General features: G+C 45.4%; 1 protein-coding gene across 3 annotated transcripts; it reads left to right on the top strand.

Annotated features, from left to right (window-relative positions):
* Nucleotides 1-208: 208 nt before the first annotated feature.
* OGFR (opioid growth factor receptor) lies at nt 209-17,272 on the top strand. Of its 3 annotated transcripts, none has more exons than XM_006126186.4 (9): nt 209-576; nt 2,997-3,077; nt 6,361-6,408; nt 7,241-7,303; nt 7,725-7,815; nt 9,477-9,555; nt 10,405-10,471; nt 11,765-11,913; nt 13,765-17,272. In XM_006126186.4, exons 1-9 carry the CDS (start codon nt 400-402, stop codon nt 14,981-14,983), a joined length of 1,974 nt encoding a protein of 657 aa, XP_006126248.2. In that variant the 5' UTR covers nt 209-399; the 3' UTR covers nt 14,984-17,272. The 3 variants fall into 3 exon arrangements, with proteins under 3 accessions (XP_006126248.2, XP_006126250.3, XP_075757192.1); XM_006126188.4 differs by having other exon boundaries at nt 461-576; nt 3,002-3,077; XM_075901077.1 differs by lacking the exons at nt 209-576; nt 2,997-3,077 and adding an exon at nt 3,110-4,061.
* The last annotated feature ends 2,202 nt before the right edge of the window (nt 17,273-19,474 follow it).

Genomic DNA, 19,474 nt, shown 5'->3' with positions numbered 1-19,474 from the left:
CCCCCCCGGGCTGTCAGGCTGACCTGCTTATGGGGATCCGCGGGAAGAGTCTTTGCAGCCTGCGTGTGTCCTAGTCACTGACGTTGCACGATCAGCCTCGCCGCGAGCCGGGTTTGCAACGCGGGGGGCCCTTCCTACCGGCTGGGCCCCCGCCCGCCGCGCTGCAAAAGCCGCCGCCACACGCGGCCGGAGCCTAGCGAGGGATGGAACGCGGAGACAGCGCCAACGTTCCAGCGGCGCTCCTCAGCCAATGAGGGGCCGGGCTGCCGGAAAGGGAGGGCGGAGCCGGCTGCGCCGCACGCCTCCAGTCTTGTCACCCACGTGTCTGGCTTTGTACCCCTCCCAGCTGCTAAGCCAGAGCCTCTTTCGCTTTCCTTTCCCAGCGGCCGGGGGGCCCTGATGGCGGCTTGGGGGAGCTTCGGTGAGCGGGAGGACGGCGCGAAGAAAGACCGGGGCTTCTGGGAGTACGACTCCACCTGGGAAAGCGATGAGGGGGAGGCGGCTGGAGCAGACAGCGAGGAGGAGGATTCCTTGCCGGGGAGGTTGCAGGGCTCCCAGCAGGCCGGCGGCGCACAGGTGACTCCTGCGACTGGGCTCTGACCTGGAAGGGAGGCTGGGGATTATTTGGGGCGGGCGGTGGGAGATGTGTGTTTCCCTCCAGTGTTCGTGGAGGAGAAGTGAGACTCTGGACGACTGGTGCCTGCGGGGGCGTGAGGTTCAGAGGGGCACCCTGTGTGGCAATTGAAATTTTGGCGAGGACAGTGCACCTCCCGAGTCACCTAAGCCCCTCTGAGTAAGATCCACATAGGAGAGAAATATGAATGTGCCTGTCTCCTGGCCTTGAGAAGGTAATGGTAAATCATCTTTCCCTCTCCCCCCCCCCCCCCACCTTTTAAACAAGCTGTCTTCTGACTCTAAAATATGCACCAACTCCCTACCATAGTGCACATGCTTCTCTTTGGTTAAGTAGTTTTTTCTCTAGTTGCATTATTTCAAAATGTATTACGCTCTGAGGTTCCATATTTCATTCTGCTGCAAGAGCTACAACTTCCTCGTGTTCTAATGTCAGGCATAAGTTGCTGCTTGGGTAACTAATTGGCCCCCAGTGTCTTGGGGCCTCTTCTGTTTCAAGGACAGAAGCAGCTTGAAATAGCTTCAGAGAGTTCCATGTTCTCCTAATAGGATCAATGCTGCTATTATTCTGCCATAATCTTAATGAACCATAGTTTTGGATGTCTCAAAGAAGGTACACACAAGCTTACTGACTAACTTTGCAGGAGGTGGGTATTTGGATTAGAGGTGGGCTTGTGGGGTTACTGCTCAATGGAAAAATTAAAAGAAATGTGGGTTTGTTCCACTAAAGCTTCATTAAATTGTTGCATGCTGTTTCTGAATATCTTTCCCAGCATTCCTGGTAAGCAGGATAATTTTGTTTATAAATCAACTTTATGTCTTGTCTACTCTGATTCCACTTTGCTGAGTCTGTCATGGTGTATCATGTGTTTTGACATCATAGTTAAGAATTGATGGTACTGAGCATTTTCTATCACTGTAAATGCTCCAGTCACTTACTGTCTGTGTGTGTGACTTTTTTTGCTGGCCCTAAAGGATGTTACTCTTAAGATTATCAAGTACTATCAAGCAATGTTTCTTCATTTTTAAGAGTGAAGTACAGTTTGCTAGATTTTCAAAAACTGCTTCAAGAAGAGGTGTTCTAGATCATCAGTGAACCTGAAAAAGACCACCCGTGAATGTCCTACAACATTTTTATGGGGCTATAAAATGTGATTATTTACCTCTGATGCCATAAAATGTTAGTGTTGAACAATGATATGCTTTGGTCTCTTGTAAAGTTTCTCACTGTCTTCATCAGTGAGCATTTAAAAACAATCCCACAATACTACTTAAACAGATCTCTGTTCCTTTTTGTCTTTGTTTTACTGAAGAGACAATCAAAAGCTCACAGTTTTTCCTAACTAACTCCTCCTATCTTGGGGAAATAGAAACTAATCCATGTGTTCAGTTTCACTTTGGTGACTTGTGCAACCTTTTACCTTAAAACTGTTTTAACACATCTTGGTTAATTCAGATTTTGTGAGGAAGATTAGTTTTAAATCATGTAGAATCTCCTTGTGAGAGTGCGAGGTGTAATCAAAAAGCTATTTTGCTGAAATTCAAAGTAGTTGCAAACAAATCAAAGACTTAGATCCTGCAAATGAGTCTGCCCATGCCCACTCCAGCATGGATTTCTGTTAACTTCACTGGGGTTCTGCTTGGGCAGCTCCATTAGCAGAATCTAATTCCAGGACCTTAAGTCTCAAGTGCCTGTATGTAATATTTCATGAAATGTTCAAGATAAGGGCATCCTCACGGAAGACATTTGTTTGTTAAAAGGATGCTGTCAAGTCAAACTTAATCCTAAATGTAGGTTTTGATTTTAAAGGGGGGGGGATGTTTACAAATCTTCAAACCAATATTTATTCCCATTGAAATGTCTCTTGCCCTTTCCTCCCACCCCCAGCTCTCTAAACAAGCTAATGCAGAGAAACTGGAAAGTAGAATTGACTAGAAACTGCTTCTTTCTTCTCTTTTTCTACGCTAAGAAAATTATCTGCTGGTAATAATGGATCATCTCAACTGGTGTTGTATATAGTTTAAATGGAAGCAGAGGCAAAGACAATCTGATTTCAGCACCAGCTAGTGTATGTTTTTCATGCCCTGCTTTAAAGGGATGTTGTTGAGGCTTCTTACCCTCAAAATATCAGCACCCTGCTTCTAAACTTTATCTGTTCCTTTATAAATGTATTCCTGTCCCTCTCAAGCAAAGTCTGCAGTTGTCTTTGAAGAGAGTGGGAGAACTCTTATACAAAAAAGAGTCACGTTTTCTCACCATTCATTTATTACACACATCAGCAACCTGCAAAGGGCTCTGATCATTTTGCAAAAAAGTATTATTTCTGCTCATATTAAACTAACTTAGATTCCTTTCTCTTCAGTCTAGATGGTATTGTTTATACAGGACGTCGATTATGTTTTTGTGGAAAGCTCTTTCAGCTCTTAAACTTTCAGATGCCCAGGTTAGAGATTTTTTTTTTTTTTTAATATGCACTTTCAAACATCTGGCTGAAACTAAATCTTCAGTTGCATGTCATTTGCATATCTTTGTAAAAGTGCTTTTGATTCATTACTAGAGATATCCGTGGACATGTTTTCAGATAATTTTGACATTTAGTTTCCTCTATAAACTGTTTAATTTGTTTTTAATGCCGTCTTACTCTACTGCAGAATAGCAGGTTTCAAGTTCCATTGCACCATTCTCTAACAAGAAAAGTGACTTTGCATTGTCCCAGCCTCAAAGAATTTTGTGTGGATGAAACCTCTATTGCTCAGGCTTCTCTTCGTGGGATGCTGGCTGCAAGTCTTGCTGTTATCTATCTTTTTTTTTTTCTTGCCACTGTTTGCTGCTTCTTTGTTCACATTGCCCCACCCTTTTCAAACTTTGTCCTGTTTTTCTCGCACTCCTCCTGAAATAGTGTGCCGTGCCATAGTGCTGGCATGTTGGCTGCACCCACACCTCAAAAATTGCTCGCCATTAGGTGTTATGAAAATGTAGAGATTTTGTTTTGCCTGTAAAGTTTTGAGATCTTGGCTTTAAAAACTCTGGAAGGAAATGGAAGCTTTTTTTCCCCTCAGTGATCCAAATTGGAAACTTAACTTCAGGAATGCAATAGCAGGAGATTGGGCATGTCTTCTCTGCTTCCTTGTCTCTGGCCCAGCTACTTTCTGAACAAGTCTCTCTTCACTTCTGCTTTCCTTCATGCTGCTTGCATTATGTCTATCTTGATCACTCTTTGTCTCTTGCAGACTTAATCCTCTTCCAGAATTGGAGCTGGACTTCTGTTATCTATGTCAAATGATTGTGTTACTGGATACTGATCTAGCAGAAGAATCTGAAACACAAATAAGACGCATGGGGTCAAATCCGGGTCCCAATGTAATTAGTAGCAAAATTCCTATTAACTTCAGAGGAGTCAGAATTTCTCTCCTGGATTTCAGACATGGTATAGTCAAGATAATAGATGGATTTCAGGGAGTGAAAGCCCAGTCGCTCTTTACATCCTAAGAGAAAATATTTCTGAATGCACATTTCTCCTCTTAACAGAGCCTCTTGCAACATGCAAAAAAAACTACTTACACTTAAACTTGATGGATTTAAAAACAAAAATGAAACCCAAATCAGTATGGGTATGAATCAGTATATCAGTACATGGTTAAAACCCTGGTATTGGCTATCTAGGATGGCCAATTGGAGTGGGCACTAGAATCTTGAATTCTAATCCTGGTCCTTCAGTTGTCTGGCCTTGGGCAAGTCCCTTCACTTCTCTACTTCATCTCCTGTAAAATGGGAATAATGCTTATCTACTCTGCAATCTGGGTTATGGGGATGTCCATGTGAACGGTCAAGATTTTAAATTACTTTATTCATTCTATAGAACACCCTTTTTCTGATGGCGTCTGACAGGTGTCCATATAACACTAGGAAGATAGATGTTAAGTATTTTTATTATTAAAAACAGTCAATGGGACTAAACAACAATCTTCTGAGTGCAAACCATTTGGTACATAGTCTAATTCCCCCTTAAAAGTGGCATGGATGCTGGCCAGTAATTGACTGTTTGCAGAAAAGTCTCTGTTCCCCAGACAGAGGGAGGAAATTATAATGGTCGGACAGTGACAAATAAACTGGGCGGGGCGCTTGTTCTAGGAAGTGCTGAGCACCAAGGACTAAATCCAGCCAAGCACCTTGGAGTCTGGGTCCTAATCCTTTGAAACTCATGGAAAGTTTCCCATTAACTTCAGTCATCTTTGGATCAGGCCCTTTCGGCATGAGAAGTCTCAAGGGGACTTTCCAAGCACTTATGGGTATGTCTACACAGCTTTGCACGACAAGGCTACTGGCCATATCTCTTGGGCCCCAGACAGGAAGCGGAGTAATGGGGCCAGGATCTCGGAAAGCGGAGCCGCATTGCTCTGCTTCCCTTCCACTGCCATTGAGTGCAGGGGAGCCCGACCTCTGTGCTGCATCACTGCAGGGGAAGAAACTGGGCAGGGGAGGAGCAAGGGTGGGGAAGAAGTAGGGCGGGGGCAGAGCAGGGGGTCGAGGCAGTATGGGGGTGAGACTTGGGGAGGAAAGGGCCTTGTCCTGCCCCTGCCCTGGTCTAAGAGTGGCACGGGGTGGAGTCACGTGGACAGTGTCCCCCTTGTGTCCCTCCTCACCAGTCACCCCTTTTGTCACTAAAAGTGAGTTTGTGTGAATGCTGTTTGTCAGCACTTTTGCCAACTAAACTCTTCCACTCTCTAAGGGAGTTTAGCTTTGTCGCTAGGAGAGTGCTCCTGCCAACAAAACAGCATTCAGACTTTCACTCGCTGCTGCGTGTTGTTCACGGGTGGGTTTCTTTTAAGCACCTGTGAATAGGGATGCAATAGAATAACCGTTTCCATGGTTAACTGATAAGCCTGGGCTTGTCAGTTACCATGAATGGTTACAGACAGGCTCCCGACCTGCTCCCAAAGAGCCGGCTGCCACCCCACACTATCTCTGTATCCGAGGCAGTAGCGCGGGGCGGCCGTTGGTGCATGCGGGGAGCTGCCTGCGGGTGCATGTAACTGCTGAACACGTGCTGGTGGTGGCCAGAGTTCCCAGCACTCTGCAGGAGCTGTAGCTGCATCTTTCTGTTTCTTGCATATTTTAGTGACAGTTCTGTCATCCAGGTTTGTATAACCATGATTAGTCAGTAAGGAAAGGCTCAGTCCTGGTCCGCACCGGGTGCAGGAGCTACCCCCACTGCTCCTCTGCAGTTTAAATGCACAAGCAGCCCAGCTCCTCCTACATTTAAACTACAGAGGCGCAGCAGGGATCGGTCCTGGGCCTGGCGCAAGCTGGGATTGAGCCAGGCTGCCTGATAGGGGCGGGGACAGGCGGCACCGCAGAGATGGTGCTGGGGGGGAACCAGCTTTTAAGCTGGCTCCCTCCAGCTCTCCCCCCCCCCCCCCCTTGCTGCAAGCGGGGGAATGCAAGCAGTCGACTTGACTACCCAATAAGCCTGGGCTTATCAGGTAGTTGACGATTCGACTACTCGCTTACATCCCTAGTATAAACATTGTAACTTTGTAATTAATGGAACTTGTCACTGAAGTGACGGACTTAAAAGGAATAAAACATTTACTGGAGTTGTCTTCGTTCTTGACGAGCAAACTATATTTTTCTTTCAAATGTAACTGAAATTTGCTTTCAGTAATGTCGCCTTAAGTTTCTTGTTAAAGTGGTTTTTTTTTTTTTTTTTTTTTTGTAATTTTTAGGAACGAAGACGACCAACGGTCTCATCAATGGGCTATAGAGGTTTTGAGGTAGGATTAAAATAGTGTTCACCTCTTCAGGAAGATAATGGTGATGGGAAAATATTGAAATAATTCCTGGCTTCATTATCTTACATAAACCAGCATTGTTGCTTGCTAGAAGCACATCATCTTCTCTTCCACTCTAAGCTGTGAACGAGTTCAGTTCAGTAATATTCTAAAGGAGTGACTTCTGAAACATTTTTCAGTTGGGTCTGTCTAGTCCTTTTGCTCTTGGGAAAATTCAGAACTTAATGGGGGAGTAATGGAAATATTTGCAGTAGGGTTGTGGATTGGTCACCAGTTAACCGGTTACCAGGTAATGCTTACCGGGTAATGGTTAACAGGTTCCCCAAGAGCAGCCTTCCGTCTGTGAGCTTGTCAGTAGCCAGCCACACACAGGACTAGAAACAGGAGTTCCACATGCTAAGGTGGTCCGCCCACTTGAGATCCCAATCAGTCAGTTAACTGGTTACAGGTTGGGTTAATCTAAAAGTCTCCCTGGCAGCCTCAAATGAGATCAGCTGCCTCGATTGATTTACAGCAGCCCTATCTCCCCTGCTCCTGATTAGCCAGGGCTGTTGCTGCTTTTAGAGCTGCCTTTCTCTCTCTCTCTAACCTAGCCCTGTGGCCTGACTCGGTCTCATGGGTTAACTGACTGGGATTTTACAACCCTATCGTGCAGGGGAAGGTGCGGTTAGCCAGACTGTCTCATGTTAGTCAGAACAGAATTTACAGCATCATTAGTAACCAGCTCTTCAAGAAGAAACATGACAGAACAGTGTTTTCTGTTGGGAAGCTTTTGTTCTGGATCATTGATTTGTCTCTTTCCTCTTCTCTCCAGTTCTCGATGGGACGCAACTGGACAGCTGCAAAAGATATGCAGAGATACAGGCATCATTATCCGGTATTGGTTGGAGATTTATGAACTTCCTGCCTTTCATAGTTTTTTCTTGCTAGACACAAGGGGCGCTTGGCTGGTTTAAGGCTGGTCAAACAACATGCTTCAGTTGGTAGATTGATGAGGAACATTGAAATAATTATAATTAGTTGGGATTGGTACTGCCTAGAGCAGGGGGCTGGACTTGATGACCTTCTGAGGTCTCTTCCAGCTCTATGGTTCTATGATTCTATAATAAATTAACACAGTTTTCCTCATCCAGTCACTGAGATGTGCTACATCCTCCTGGCTCAGAAACAAGCCATTCAATCCCAACTGCTGTTCTCAGACTTGGTAGCCATGCTACCAACCCAAGAGAACTCAGGAAGGTCGTTGTGTGTATGTTAACTAGCAGCAATGCATTCAAATGCCTGTCTCTCTTCTGCAGGGTTTGGAAGAAGGGGAAGATGATGATGAAGAGGAGGAGGAGATGTGGAATTTAAGTTTTTACAAAAATGATATTAACTTTCTGCCTCATGGTACGTATCTGACTGGGGCTTCCCTTATGTGCAAACTCATGCGCCTTTCAACTGCATGGAGTGAGTGGCAGGGATAGAATCCAGATCTTTTTTCCAGCCTCATGGTCAGTCGACTGGAGCATTTTCCAATGTTGACTGTGCTCCAGGATGCACAAATGCATGTAAATCTGTGTTTCCTGCTTACGTTGCAGAATGCGATCAATTGCTCGCTTATTGTTCATTCCTTTGTTTCGCTCTGTGGCATGTGCAGTAGTAACTCGCCATGTGCCCTTCAGAGTTTTCTGTTTGTTACTGCCTTGTGAAAAGCTCTTCACTTCAAAAGATTAACTGGGGCAGGCAGAATTCCCTGAAGCGCCCCGCGGTAGGAGGAAAGTGTATTTGTTTACAAGCCCTTCTGGCAACCCGGTGTAGAATGTTTTTTGCGATGCACCTTTCCCTTGCAGTACATTAATGCTTTCAGGCCCCCATTCACGCTAACTTCAGCGCTCTGGATGAGAACCCACGCTGAGCTGGGGGTGTGAACATTCAGCTGTCTAGAGCTTGAATGTTGAGCCATCTAGCTCTCCCTCTCGCCTGTTCCCTCTGTGCTGAATTCTCCTTCCAAGGTGCCTTCGTGTCAGACATATGCAAAAGTGAAATGCCAAGAGCTGCCATCCAAAGGGAAAAAGGCAACCATCACTCATCTGAAACTAAGAAATGAGAAGAGTGTTTAATCTGACAAGAAGCATCTTTAAAGCCTGGAGGCTGGTTTTCTGGGATCCCTGCAGATCAGGAATGGGGCCCTCTGGGATATCAGTCTCCATTCAACAGCGTGAGACTTTGAAAGTCCTAGAAGGCTTCTCTCCCCTTTGAAGGGCCTAATCTTGAAAAGTGCTGCACTTCCGTGTCTTTGGTAGAAGCCGAGGCTGCTCATTACCATGTAGGTCCTTGTAGGACATACAGGGGTCATTGCAAGATTAGTCCTAAAGTAGTAGGAGAACCTACTCCTGATCTTTTGCGATAGCAGGTCACAGCACTAGCGAGGCTGTTACTTTCTGACTTTTATGATGCGTGATTTTTCAGAAAATAGTCTGTTGAGATGGTTATTTGGACGTGCAAAGGAATGTCGGCTTGGGCCCTTATTTAGGAATGGCATTTCTTTAATGCCTGCACTCCAATGTATACAGGAACCTACACTGTTAAAAAGCCTGTTTGGGGCCCCTTGGAAAGGACACGAGGCGTATGTCTAAACTGCAAGGCTACTTCAGGGTACCAGAGGTATCCCGAAATAGCTACCCTGCGTCCAGGGAACATGCCCATTATTTGGAAATACTTCGCATGAGGGATAAGGGATGGCTCGAAATAGTGCTTGATTTTGAAATTTGGCACCATGTAGACATGCCAAATTTCAAAATAGCCTATTGTGAAATAAAATCAATCTAAGATACGCAATTTGCATAGTGCAAATTGCGTATCCTATTTTGGGTTTTGAGTGCATTGTGGATGCACCCTAGGTTATCTTGTTAAACGTGCTCTTTTTATGGAGGCTACCCTCCTCTCTTAAAGACAAAAGATCCTGTTTTGTGGGACACTTATCCCATTTCCTGGACAATCGGTTAGCTTTACACAAGCTCATTTGCTGCAGTTTCTTCTCTCACTTCCCACTCTTTTTCCCCACCTAGGTTTATATATTGATGACCTCCTTGAAGCTTGGCAGGAGGACTATGAGACTCTGGAAGAAAATCATTCTTATATACAATGGTAAATAGTTATTACGAAAAGAGACATGTCTTCGCATGATTCTCTTCTGATGCCCGTCTCAGTGAATTTGGTGCTTCAGCGCTGCCGCAGCTGGCTTCATAGAAAACCTTCAGCTCCTAAATTTGTGAGATTTATTTTAGTCAGTTACTTCCTTGTGGAAGTAACAAGAGGGCGGGGTGTGCTGACGGCAGGCCCACCAATGGGGGGTACAAAAGGGGCAACTGCCCCGGGGCCTGGCAACACACAAGGGCCCAGAGCTCCTGCTGCTGCCACTGCAGGAGCCATGAACCCTTTAAATCATTGCTGGAGCACTGCACGGCATACTTTGGGCAGCTCAGGAGAGGTGAGGGTGTGTCGTGACCTGGGCGGCGCCAAGGGCTAGCTGCCTCTAGTCCCGCCCCTTCTGCCAAGCCCCACCCCTTCCAGGGCACTGAGCAGTTTCTCCCTTTCCCTCCCCTGCCTTGTCTAAAGGCCCGGCGAGGCTATCTGCCCTGCTGGCTGAAGGCAAAGGTTTCCCTTGTAGCTCTGTCAGTGCCTTCAGTCCTCCGCTGCAGTATGTCTGGAAAACGGGTACTGGGTAACCGTACTGTGGTGGTTATTGATTTGTCTGGTATTTCTAATTTCACAATTCCTGCTAATAGTATGAGCGTGTAGAGTGACTTTTTGCGGTGTGACTTTAACCTGTAACATCCTAACTCCTTGTGTAGTCCATGACACGTCCTCTCAAAAAGGGACTGTATTTGGTATCTCCACCATGGAAGATCTGTCTCTTCATTTGTTAAGGAGCATGAGCACTGACTTTAATGCAACCTCTGTTTTAGTGAATCTGCAAATCTTCTTTCCCTTCAGGTTGTTCCCTTTACGTGAGCGTGGGATGAACTGGCGTGCAAAGCCTCTCACACTTAAAGAAATTCAGGTGCATCTTTTATTTAAAACCTTTTATACCTGAAGGGCAGTGGGGGTTCAGCTAGGTAAATTTTTGCCCTATACTATGTGAGGTTGCTCCATTTCCTTCTCCACCCTAATGGAGCCAGCGCCACTGTCTGTTAAATGCCGCTTTGGATGACCTTTTTGCTCCTCTCAGCAGTAGATTATAGATTTGATGATGTAAACATAAGAAAGGCCATACTAGGTCAGACCAAAGGTCCTTCCAGCTCAGTATCCCGTCTGCTGACAGTGGCTAATGCCAGATGCCCCAGAGGGAGTGAACCGAACAGGTAATGATCAAGCCATCTCTCTCCTGCCATCCGTCTCCACCCTCTGAAGATCTCAACTGTGTCTCTTTACACCATAGCCATTTATAAGTACAGTAAACTTCCGATAATCCGGCACCTTTAGGACCCAGGGGTGCCGGATTATCAGATATGCTGGACTATCAGAAGGGGGGGCTATGAGGGGTCTGGGGTGGGGTGGGGGGAAGCTACCCCAGACTCCCTCATAGCCCTCCCTTCTGATAGTCCGGCTCTGCCCCAGGAGTCCCCGATTCAGCTGCTGCTGGTCAGTTTCAGCAGCGGCTGAATCGGGGATGCCTGCAGCAGAGCAGCTGGGGTGCTGCTGGGTTGGTCCGGTAGCGCCGACCCTTGGCACCGCGAGACCAACCTGTCAGCACCCCAGGTGCTCTTGGGGACGCCTGGGGCAGAGCAGCTGTGGTGCTGACGGGTTGGTCCCGCAGCGCCACTCCTCGGCGCTACTGGACCAACCCAGCAGCACCCCAGCTGCTCTGTTCCAGGTGTACCCAAGTCAGCTGCTGCTGAAACTGACCAGTGGCTGATTCCAGGAAGCTGGGGCAGAGCAGCTCTGTCTCGGGCTTCCTGGAGTCAGCCGCTGGTCAATTTCAGCAGCAGCTGAATCCGGGATAGCTGGGGTGCTGCTGGGTTGGTCCCGCAGCCCCGAGGGGCAGCGCTACTGGACCTACCCAGCAGCACTCCAGCTGTTCTGCCCCCTGCTTCCCGGATTCAGCGCTGGTCAGTTTTAGCAGCGGCTGAATCGGGGAAGCTGGGGGCAGAGCAGCTCCAATGGTCCGGCTGCCCAGAGCACTTCCGGGTTCCTGATGGTGCCAGACCATCAGGAGTGCCGGACCATCAGATGCCGGACCATCGGAGTTTTACTGTATTGTGTGTAACTGAAAGGCCTCTTAAAAAAACTGCTGCAGATTAAAATCTTTTTGAGTTGCCATAGATGCAAATTTGGAGTCTTTTGTGCATTTCAGGCCTTTAAGAAAAATGAGGAAGTTATGCAAAGATTCGTTAGAGCTTACAAACTCATGCTGGGTTTTTATGGAATAAACTTGATAAATCAAGAAACGGGGCAAGTGAGAAGAGCAGAAAACTGGATTCAGAGATTTCGCAACCTTGATCGGTGAGTCCTATTTACATTGCTCCGCTTTTTTGCTTCACCCGTGGGAGAGAGAATTGAAATGAAGCCACAAGAGTAAGTCGTATACTGAGATCTGTGTTCCAGAAAAATGTGATCTAACCGCACAGAACTGGGAGCCAACTAGCCACAAATTTATGTATCCTTTTTTTTAGCTGTGCCACTGACTGGCTAGATCTCGAGAAACCTTTTAGAATCTTTCCTGTTGTTTTAAACTAGAAGATTTACCTGACGCAGCTTGGGTCCTGAACTCAAATAAGTTTTGTTTTTCTTCATTTAAATCATTGCTCCAGGGTGGGGCTGAAGGTGAGAGGTTCAGTATGCAGGCTGCCCCAGCCCTCTCTCACCACATCAGCTTAGGGCTAGATGAGAAGCACCTGTCCATGGCTGCTGCAGTGGGCACAGACAGAGGAAAGGTGCATGTCCCCCAACTGGGGGGCGGGGGGGGGAGGGCGGGGAGGGTGAGGAAGACAGATACTCAAAAAAATAGACTTACAAACAGATACTCTCTGAAATAGCTGTCCCTTTCTCCACCCTGTCCCCTGCTGGCCCAATGGGGTTATAACTGCCCTTGCCCCCATCTCTGGCACCTGCTGCCCCCCTCTGGTCATTCCACAATATAACTGTCCCTCCTCCTAGACTCCTCCCCTTCCATTTTATGAGAAACAATCAAATTCCAGGCACATTCCATTGTCCTGGCACAACCGAATCCTGACCTTGCTTTGAGCTATGATCAGAGGAAGCTGTATATCGAATGTGGTGGTCGTAGCTCTTACTATTTAGGGAGGAGTTCCTGAACAAACAGACAGATGCATGTTTCTAAAATACATAGTGGAGATCACTTGAATTGTGTAGAGACCCCAGATGAGACTGAGGCTCCATTGTGAGCTGAGTGTGTATCTTGCATGACTGCTTTGGTATTACTGCCGAAAGGTGGGTGTCCGTCTCCCTGAGAGTGTAATGCAGCCTTAGAGACTCTGACAGTGGCTGCCTTGGAGTTTGTGACTCAGACAAGTTTACTCTTCAGTGAGATGGGCCTCAAGCAGTTGTAGTCTTAGAAAACCACTGGAACAGTGTTGCCCTGGAGCTCAGTGTATGGCAGGGATTCATTTTTTTAAGGCGTGCTGAGAAGAGGGTGTACAGTTCAGTTTAAAAATAAAATGATCACTGGAATTAAGAATGAAATTCTCTAGTTACTGGTGGGAACTTGGGCATCAGAACTGCCGGGTTCTGTTGTTGGCAATGAAAATGACTGGCTGTATGTGAGATCTCGGTCAAGTCACTTCTCAGTAATTTCTATAAGTATAAAGTAATAATTCCCTATGGTTGCTTGGGTGTTATAAGGCTGCCTCAATGTCTGTGGAATGCTTTCAGGCCCTTGGATGAAAAGTGCTATTTAAATGCAAGGTAGTGGTGGTATAGGTGGTATTCTCAAACAGTAGAGATAGCATGTCCCTTTTCCAATAAGTGTCCTCGTAGCTCGAACTATGCATTAGTGATGGCAGTGAGACCAGAGATGTAAAGTTTTAGCTGGTTACCCAGTAAGCATTGTTTACCAGCATGCTTACTGGGGTACCTGGTTTACCGGCATCTGGCTGGGCCAGAGTAATCCCCCGCCCACAGCATGCCACAGCTGGGCTCACCACGCTGCAGGGGATTAACCAGTTAAACCTATAGTTTAACCAGTTAACAGTTTACTGTTACTTTGAAAATACCTGCCTGGATTCTAGTGGGACTCTGAACTATGCTGCTTTCACTTCAAGATGTCATTTTCCTGTTTCACTGTCTGGTTTTTTTTTTTTTTTTTTGGTTTTTGTTTTCCCCTGTCTGTCTCAGGTTTAGTCACAACAATTTGCGGATAACCCGTATTCTGAAGTGTCTGGGAGAGATGGGGTATGAACACTATCAAGTGCACCTGGTGAAGTTTTTCCTAACAGAGACTCTTGTTTTCCAAACGCTCCCAAATGTTAAGAGAAGTGCCTTGGATTACTTCCTGTTCACCATCCGAAACAAGCATAAGCGAAGGGAGCTGATACACTATGCATGGAAACACTTCAAACCTCAGCATAGGTTTGTATGGGGGCCTCCTAAGAAACTCCTGGCATATAAACCTCCGTTGCCAAAGACCCAGCACTGCCAAAAGGCTGATGAAGAGCAGGAATGCGTCAGAGACAAAGAAGCGGTGGGGATGAACGAAACCCGTCCTCCCAACAGGGAGGAGACAGTTGGAGATGCTGCAGACTCCCAAACCCGCAAGGTGAGTGGCGAATGCGCCTCGGAAGAGCAAAGCAAGCTGGGCGCTATGGAGCGAGGAGACAACGTTCCCAGTGAGGCGCTTGTGAGCACAGGGGATGGATCGGAGAATGACTGTCCAAAGGAAAGCAAGAAAAGAAAGTTAAAGTTCAACAGTGGAAGTGGGACGTGCCCAGGACTGTTGAAAAGTCCCACTGACATTGAGAAGATCTCTTATAACCTAGAGGAATTTGCGATCAATCAAGAGACCACAGAGACACTTCCAGCGTTGCTGGAAAAAGATGACCCTGTAGCCGCTGAAGAGGGTGATGTGAGCAGTGAAGACTTTAAGGTGTCTGAGTCACCTGATGCTCCCCTAAAAAGGAGGAAAGTTGACGAGGCAGTGCTGGAAAACAGTGCAGTAAATGAGGACATTGGCACTGTTCCCTGCACCCTCCAAGCCACTAACCCAAAGGCCATGGGCTGTGAGGCTGAGAACGGGGAAGTTAGTGAGGAAGACACGGTTGTGGAAGAAATTAACGTGAAAACTGAGAATGGTGCGGAAGGTGCTTCTGCAAATTCATTGCGTGTTTCTGAGACTGAGGCTGGCCTGCCTTGTCTGGCAGGGAGTGACTCAGTGCTGCATGAAGCAATTGCTGAGCACCAATGCCATGAAAGTCTACCAGGAGGTGAAAGCCTGGCAGACAACAGAGAACAGAAGGAAGGGGCAGAAGGCATCAATGCCAGAAGGGAAGCAAAAAGCCCCACACAAGAACCAGAGCCAAGAGAGTCTTCAGAGGAGTGTAGTAGCAGCTTGTCCTGAAAAAGCCAGTGCGAGGGACGTAGCACAGGAAATGGATCATCTTGAGGTTTGGGCATAACTGAGTGATCAGCAGACAGTGGAAAAAACATTGCACTCACACCAGGGCAAGGAGAGGAGGAAGGACCGTGATGTCTTGAATGCAAATAACACAGACTCCAAAGGCAGGTGGAAAAAGGAATCTCCTTTAAAACAATCCGGAACGAACCCGATCCCTCCCTTCCTATCTGGCTGTCTTAACTAGGAAAAATCTACTTTAGCAGCAACTTAGGAAAAGCGTTTGGCTGCTTCCTGTTTCCCATTTGTTTCTGACATGCTGGACTCCCTCCAGAATTTCCTCTCTTTGCCTCGTTTTTGGTACATGTTTTAAAGAAGAAAACAGAGCTGAGACAGAGTAAAGCTCATATTTAATAAGCAATTTTAATCCACGGAATGCAGATGATGTTTGTAGAATAAACCAGTTGTCTGGGTTTATTTTTTACCAGGTTCCTCATGGGCATTTTGAAAATAGTCTCACTGTCAAAAGAGGTGTTTTGTACATTTGCCGTTTCCCTGGCAAAGGGCAATGCGAGGCCCTGTTGCATATTTTGGTGAGATGCTGTTAAAATTTGTTTTTTAAGGATGCACCAGTGTGGTTGTGCAGAGGTTGTCCCACTTGAAGCCTGGTGCTTTTCTGCTCCTAGAGGATGACATTCCCCCATTCTGCAGATATTTGCACAATTTCATGTGTGTGAAAATGCAAATGCCTGTGCATTGGTAAGTTACTAATTTTTAAGATTTTATTTTGGAATAGGAGAGTCCTTGATTAAACGACGCTGTCAGAATGTTTGATGACAAATATGAACCTGAACAGGATGCTTGTCTACAAACTATGTGCAGGGATTTTGAGGGTTTAATTCCCGCTAGCCCTAACACAAGTCACACATGCATTTCTCCCGAGGGTTGCTAGGAGACTGGAAACCCACTTGTCCCTAAAAGAAAAGGGGGAAAATAATCTACAAATCAGGCTTTGCTTAAAGAGAATTCTGCTCCCCTTGGGAGCCCTTTTTTCCCCTTCTTTGGGGAGCCCGGATGATCTTTCAGACACTGCTGTTTTTTACTAGTTGCAAATCCTTTAACTGTGTGCCAATGCGGTTTTCATCAAGCTTCTGTTCCCTTGTACCTAGAGCTGATTTTCACCCTGGATGATTATAATCCCTTTTCTCATTTGGGTAGGCGTTGTGCCTGTAGCAGTCTGTCTCAGACTCTCCCAAGCGTGTTCTGCAGCATGCCTTGTGACCTGTCGGGGAACATTGCTCTCTATCTGTAAGGTGTGAAACAATTACGCTGTTGAGGGTTGGTTTGTTTTTTTTAAAACCAAGGGCATCGTAAGAATCTCTTGTCAGTCCCTGCCACCTACTGACCTGCGCTGATGATTTGTTACTACCGTCTCGTTTGCACTTAATGCTAATATGTTCCCCAGCTATGAAGATTCAGCTGACACAAAAGAGCATCATACCTTATAATGCTTTATATAGGAGAAAATATTAAGGTATTTACCACAGTGGATGTATTTTGCCAAGGAGAAGAACAAAATACAGCCACTGAAAAGATTGGACTTGATGTTCACTTAAACTCTGGGGTTTTTTGCTGCAACTTAGGTCAGCCATCCTATCAGAGAGAGGACTCAGTAACATATGCAAGATTAACATTTTCCTTTGCATGTTCCAGCTGTTGAACGCAATTGTTAAATATTCAGGATTTTGATCTGTGACTTGTCTTCTCAAAACTTGTATGCTCTGATCCAGCATGACATTTAGCACATGTGTGTAACTCTAAGCATGCATGTAGTCTTGTTGAAGTCAGTGGAGCTAGTCAGTGCTTATATGCTTACAGTTACGCACAGTAAAAGCCTTAAAAACCCATTTAAGTGTTTTTGCTTGAAGAAAAACAAATTGTGTGAAATATTCAGAAAAATTAATTCTAAAAACCTTAAGGATTTAGAGAACACTCAGAGGGGAAAAAGATGATTTTTGTGAACATCTTTGTACAGATTTATAACTGTCTTTCTATTTAAGTAATAACATTCTGATTGCGTTCATACATGGCCCACTTTGTATATCCTGTATGGTGATGGGATGTTAAATATCATCTCTTGATCTGGAGTGTGAAACAATCTCTTGTTCAGGTTTAGAATTTCAACTGCAGATGTTTTGAATGAGTTTACGGAAGAGATTTTTTTCATTGTCAATATCTGTACAACAGAATCTATTGTTACATTTAATGTATATTAAAGTATGATTTTAATGGAAACCAATTTGGTGTTTTAATTTTTCACATGTGAAAGAGGAGAAAGAAGAATAGCGAATTACAAAGTTCTCACTAGTGAGAGTGTTTTAAGGAACTTACAGCTGCTGCCCATCTGAAAAAACATCCTTTGGTGGAAAGGGATCTGCAGCTTCTCTCTGTGGAATCAGTGCGTTCCCAACTTGCTTCTGGCCTCATTGGTCCTGTGAGATCTGTCCTAATTCACTCCTTTTCATCGCTCCCTTCCTTATAAACACACACGCCTCTTACCGCTCTGTCAGCTCTCCCATGCATACAATTCATGCATCAGCAGTCTGCTCTAACCTAACTCTGCGTAACTAGGAATCCTCCTAAAGCACCAGTTTACAGGATTGGAAGATTGACAAATGGCGCACATGCCTGTCTTCTATCTGGGGAGCAATACTTCCTGAGTATGAATGGCTGGCTATACCAGTTTGCCATATATTTCATCCTTAGTCCTCAATAAAAGAATAGCATGGCCACAAGTAAATTAACATTGCCCCAGAGTCCACCTCTTCGGATATTTGCCTGACCCCTGCAGAGGTGGATCACCCTTCCGTTGTGTCTTTAAATGCTGTTAGGCATAACTCTTTAAACTGGTGTCTAATTGCCATGAAGATGGACATTATCTCTTTTGTTCTTCTTTGTCATGGCAAATTTAACTTGCAAAATAAGTATAATTAATGTATACAACTTTTGTATGCAGATGGTGTCTAGGATGCTGCAGAATAAACTTTACTGCTACATAGGAAAGGAAAAAGGACTGTCTTCTGGTCCAGGAACACCTGGCTTCATTTCTCAGACTATCACAGGCTTTTGGGGCAAGTCACTTACCTCTGTTAGGGTGCATCTACACTGCACCGTTACTTCGAGAACTAGAATTATTTTGAATAACAGTGCAAGCTTCTACACAGTTATTTCATTCTTTTAAAACAATTTTGAAATAACGGGCGGCTTATTCCGAAATCTGTAAACCTCATTCTACGAGGCATAGCTATTTCAAAATAAAGCGTGTGTAGATGCTTCACTGCTGCTATTTCAAAATTGACCCTGGTTCAGGGGCTTTGAGTTATTCCTCCCCCATGCTTCCTGGTGCTCTAAATCGAGAGAGCACGTCCACATTAGGGAAGCCTGCCTTGGACTAATTTTGAGGCTTCCCTGCAACGTAGATGTGTTATTTTGAAATAAGCTATTTTGGAATACCTATTTGAAATAAGCGTGCGGTGTAGATGTATCTTTAGTCTCCGTGTCACACCTGTAAAACGGGGATAATGCTTCCCTCCATCCTAGGCGGTTGTGAGAATAAAGGTTTGTGTTTGGAAAGTGCTCACTTACAGTACTGGAGGTTGAATCTGTACTTAGATAGCTGTTCTCTGTAGCTGTTGCGCTAGGTTTTTATAATGTGCCCCTTTCTGCCAATTGACTGTATGGAAGATAATGAGCATCAAGTATGAGCATAATAGAATATAAATTACACACAAACTATGTTAAGAAGGCATCCATTCTGGGTCCAGTTCTGTTCAATATCTTCATCAATGATTTAGTGGCATAGTGAGTACAGTTTGTGGACAATACTAGGATGGAGTTGGGTTACAAGTGCTTCGTAGGATAGGATTAAAACTCAAAATGAGCTGGACAAACGAGGAAGGGTGTGAGGTAAATAGGATGAAATTTAGTAAGGACAAAGTGCAAAAGTCTCCACTTAGGAAGGAAGAATTAATTTCACACCTACAAAATGAGAAGTGGACTGTCTAGGAAGGAGATCTGGGGATCGTAGTGGAACACAACCTAAACATGAGTCAACAGTTGCCTAACTCTGACACTGTTGCCAAAAAAAAGCAGAGATGATTCTTGGCTGTATTAACAGCAATGTTGTAAGTAAGTCTGAAGAAGTAATTCTTCCACTCTGTGTGCTGATTAGACCTCAACTGGAGTATTGTGTCCAGTTCTGGACATCACAATTAGGAAAGATGTAGACAAATTGGAGAAAGTCCGGAGAAGAGCAACAAAAATAACTAACGGTTTAGAAAACATGACCTGTGTGGAAAGATTGGAAAAATTGGGTTTGTTTAGTCCGGAAGGGTGTGTCTATGCTACATGGAAGTTTGACACTGCGGGGTTGGTCTTCCAAGGTTCAATTTAGCTGGTGTAAACCCGCTAAATGGGGGGAAGGGGATAATCTTTGGC

Source organism: Pelodiscus sinensis, chromosome 18, assembly GCF_049634645.1.
Source record: "Pelodiscus sinensis isolate JC-2024 chromosome 18, ASM4963464v1, whole genome shotgun sequence".
Classification (NCBI taxonomy): domain Eukaryota; kingdom Metazoa; phylum Chordata; order Testudines; family Trionychidae; genus Pelodiscus; species Pelodiscus sinensis.
Note: the sequence above shows the minus strand (reverse complement) of the source record. Positions and strands in the feature narration are given on the sequence as shown.

Bases quoted from the DNA above. Each gene is read 5' to 3' on its own strand.
- OGFR (XM_006126186.4), top strand. From the start codon at position 400: ATGGCGGCTTGGGGGAGCTTCGGTGAGCGGGAGGACGGCGCGAAGAAA. The intron at 577-2,996 runs GTGACTCCTGCG...CTTTCTCTTCAG, and splicing joins AGCAGGCCGGCGGCGCACAG to TCTAGATGGTATTGTTTATA. The intron at 9,556-10,404 runs GTAAATAGTTAT...CTTTCCCTTCAG, and splicing joins AATCATTCTTATATACAATG to GTTGTTCCCTTTACGTGAGC.